General features: G+C 54.4%; 1 protein-coding gene across 1 annotated transcript; it reads left to right on the top strand.

Moving 5' to 3' along the window:
- Nucleotides 1-301: 301 nt before the first annotated feature.
- LOC124699501 (zinc finger protein 1-like) lies at nt 302-1,278 on the top strand. The gene has a single exon (XM_047231797.1). The coding sequence runs from the start codon at nt 472-474 to the stop codon at nt 1,096-1,098; it is 627 nt and encodes a 208-aa protein (XP_047087753.1). The 5' UTR covers nt 302-471; the 3' UTR covers nt 1,099-1,278.
- The last annotated feature ends 2,760 nt before the right edge of the window (nt 1,279-4,038 follow it).

Below are 4,038 nucleotides of genomic sequence, written 5' to 3'. Positions count from 1 at the left end.
TCGCTCCATACACTTGTTCACTCACCGTGAATCTTCCACTCCATTCAGATAGTCATAGAGATAGCCAAATCAAAGTCATCTCCCCTATTCTATTGGCAGCACTTGGAAGCATCCTACAGCCTGCCTTCCAGTTGACCAAATTAATGCAACTCATGTTCCATTACTTAGTCCCAAAGAACCAACCACCACTCACTCAGTCCCTCTCTAACACACATACACACTGACACATTCTTCCCTAAAGTACACCAACAAACCGGTACTACATCACCACCAACGACTTCCCTAATCCTTACCACCACTTCCCCACCTCTCTTCCATGTATAAAACCACCACTGGTTCGAGCCTGCTCTCCACCCAGTCAGCTCTCCTGTCCAGTCCAGCACACACAACTCGACTCCCTCACTTCCCAAACCACTAGCTAACTTGTGTCAAGGAGACACGATCTTGCGTCCAAGTGTTGGATCGGCGTACATGGCAGTAGAGGCCGTTGTCGACGCGGTGGTGATACCGTCGCCAGCGGGGAGCGAGGAGGAGTCGCAAGCGCGGCTGCAGTGCACCGACGGGTGGGGAAAGCGTAAGCGCTCGAGGCGCCAGCAGCAGCGCGCGCCCAGCGAGGAGGAGCACCTCGCGCTCAGCCTCCTCATGCTGGCGCGCGGTCACCGCGACCAGCGCGCTTCTTCGTCGCCGGCGCAGGAGCACGCGTGCTCCGTGTGCGGCAAGGCGTTCGCGTCCTACCAGGCCCTCGGCGGGCACAAGGCCAGCCACCGCCCGAAGCCGCCACCGGCAGCTGCTGTCGACGAGCCAGCAGCTTCCCCCGTCGCGTCCTCGTCCACGTCGAGCGGCGCAGGCGGCAAGGTGCACGAGTGCTCCGTGTGCAAGAAGACGTTCCCCACGGGTCAGGCGCTGGGCGGGCACAAGAGGTGCCACTACGAGGGCCCCATCGGCGGCGTCGCTGCGGCCAGCAGTGGGTTCGACCTGAACCTGCCGGCGCTGCCGGACATCGTCACCGACCGGTGCATGCAGGCGGCGGCGGCGGACGAGGAGGAGGTGCTCAGCCCGCTGGCCTTCAAGAAGCCGAGGCTAATGATCCCGGCATGACTGAATCATCAATTGAAGAGTGAATTGCAAGCTACTCTCGTCCTGTCGGTGTGTTGCTGCTTCGTTGGCTGGTGATACCTTGCCAGCGGAGTGTAGAGATCGAGCCGGTGCACGATCGGTGCCGTTTCTTGTAGAAACGTTTACTTCCATTGATTCATTCGTTTGGTGTATCATAATTGAACGACTTGATACGGTATATATATACGGACCGACTGCAGTACGTTGAATGTTTGCTAGTACAACAATACTCGTGTGTAGCTAGTTGGGTAACGAACAACTGACCAAGTGTGTAGTTGCTTGCCGTGTCGGCCACTCGTGCGTGCACCACCGGTAATGAGTAGCTTTGTCAAACTACAGTCCCTGCTAACGAAAACTCAACTGTAGCCACCAAATTCCGAGACCAATACACCTCGATCGATCGATCGCTGGTAGGCTATAGAACCAACGAATGCCTCAGTTTATACTCCCTCCGTCCAAAAATGTAAAGCGGGTTTAAGGATTAGTCAAAATTAAACTTTACTAACTTTACTCAAATACTTAGAAAAATATATTTACATCTTTTTTCGATAAAGGGAATGTATTAATATCAAAACGATACCAATTACACCCAGCCTCTGCAACAACGCACCACCCTAATGGCACTACGGATGCACACAGCCAAAAAAAAAGGAAAAGAAAACTAAGAAACAAAAGTCCCGCTACAGTATCTCGGGCCTAACAACAGCAATACATTCACCGCCAAGACAACACCTGAAGTACAGACTCTCCAAAAACGACGCCTCCAAGAAGGAAACAGTGCGCTAACACCATCGTCGTCCGATCAAAGATCTTAGGTTTTCACCCTGAAGATAGTCCCCGCTCTCAAAATAATGTCTCCAACAAGGTCATTGCCAGACACAACCAGTTAAGGCCAGACCTTGGGTTTTCACCCTGAAAAAAAATATACTTTATGATGAATCTATTCATCTTGATTCACTATTGTAAATGTTTATATTTTAAGTATAAACTTGGTCAACCTAAAAAACGTTGACTTTTAACTAATTATTAGGCATCTTACATTTTTGGACGGAGGGAGTATTGTCTAGGAATAAAATCTCCGCTCCCGCAGTGGTAAAGGGGCGACACCCTAGCTGCCAAAGAGCCAAGACCGGGTGGCCTCCCCTACCGCCGTTGGTCTAGGTAGCGGTAGCGGGCCTGATGCCGAATGAGCCGGAGGATTGGATCGTGGCGGCGGATGGGGACGACACCTAGGGTCATCTGCGCGTGGAGGCTAGGACGGCGGCCTTCACTTGGGCCATGCAAGCTGGAGCTCTTGCTCACGGCGATGGGGTGACAACCTGTTTGTGGCGGCGTGGGCTTCCCTTGGATATATGGGCATAGGGTGACATGGTGGATGTAGTTCTAGGATAGCTGCCACCTAGATTCTTCTTCGATGTGGCCGCCGATCGCCCGGAGGTGCGTGGGGAGGCGGCATGGTGCATGCTACATGTCGCCGGCCTCGCTTCCGCGTTGTGCTAGGCATCTTGCTCAGGGCAGAGATCAGTTGGCCGGCGCGAGCGCATGGTTTGTGCGGTCGCTTGCCTCCTCTTCCTCCGGAGGGGATCGACCGACGAGTGGCAACGTGGGGGCCGTTGGCTCGCCTGAATAATGGAGGTGGTCCTAGGGTTCCTCTTGCACCAAGATAAAGATCCGCTTGATAAAGTGATGTTGTCTAAACTGGAGGGCGGTTTCGGTATCAAGGACCTCCACCGGCAGAATAGGTGTTTGCTGCTCAATTTTATTCATAGATTGCATTGTGCTGACTCCCTCCCTTGGAAGGAATGGTTCTTTTCTCACTCAGGTCGGGACCTTGGCGACTCCTCCTCCTCTCCCTCGTTCCTAGATAGGATCGTTGCGGAGTGCCTTCCACTCTACTGTGCCATCACCAGGTGCACGGTAGTGGACGGGAGAACGACGTCTTTCTTGCTCGACAAGTGGCTGCCTGGGGACGCTTGTGACGCGTTTCCATGCCTTGTGCAGCCACTTTACTCGGCCACACACCACGGTGGATTTTGCGACTGCTGGAGGACTCGACCTCCATCCTCGCCTCTCGACGGCTACGGCGACCGAGCTCACCCAGGTTCTGCGTATCATCGACGACACCTCCCTCACAGTGGGGGAGGACGGCCGCATCATCGACTCTCCGTCAGCCCCCTCCTTCAGCTCGCGGGGAGGCGTACATGATGCTCTCCCCGAGCCGCCCTCTGGATGCCTCGGCATGCACGACATGGGCTCTCCGACTTCCCACGAAGCTGAAGATCTCCGCGTACCTGGCGCATATCGGCAGGCTCAGCACCCGGGCGAACCTGTTCTACAAAAAATTGTGCTCTCTCGGCGTTGTGTGCTGCTTGCCCCGAGATTGAGACCGGGCAGCATCTGTTCTTCGACTATCCACCAGCGGTGCCCCTATGGGGTCGCCTTGGTGATTCCATCCCGACTAGGCAGTTCTCTCTTTGGGATCTGCCGGCCCCCATCCAGGTTCCGGCCAGTGCATGGCGCTCTGCTGTTGCCGTGCTCCTTTGGTCCATCTGGAAGGCGCGGAATGAACGTGTCTTCAACGGCTGAGACTCACCGTTGAGTATGCTGGTCAGGAGAGCTTGTGACGACCTTGCTCTTTGGCGCTGGCGTTTTAAAGTGGAGGAGCTCGCTCCCCTGGACATGCTTCGCTCACACTTTCTTGCATGTGTTGCTTGATCTGCACTATATTGTATTTCCTACCCCCTGTCTCTTTCCTCACCTCCATAGCGGTGGGGAGTCTTACCCGCCCCCCCCCCCTGTCATTCCTCGAAAATAAAGATCTGCTTGATGGTTATCCCTTTTGTTCTGACCGGAGTGTTGAGTTCGGAAAGAGTTATTTTCCATACGAGCAATAACCTTGTTTGGTTGTGCCTGCCAATGGCC

This window comes from Lolium rigidum, chromosome 3 (genome assembly GCF_022539505.1).
Source record: "Lolium rigidum isolate FL_2022 chromosome 3, APGP_CSIRO_Lrig_0.1, whole genome shotgun sequence".
In the NCBI taxonomy this organism is placed as follows: domain Eukaryota; kingdom Viridiplantae; phylum Streptophyta; class Magnoliopsida; order Poales; family Poaceae; genus Lolium; species Lolium rigidum.
Note: the sequence above shows the minus strand (reverse complement) of the source record. Positions and strands in the feature narration are given on the sequence as shown.

Excerpts from the sequence above, each read along its gene's own strand:
- LOC124699501 (XM_047231797.1), top strand. The coding sequence starts at position 472 with ATGGCAGTAGAGGCCGTTGTCGACGCGGTGGTGATACCGTCGCCAGCG.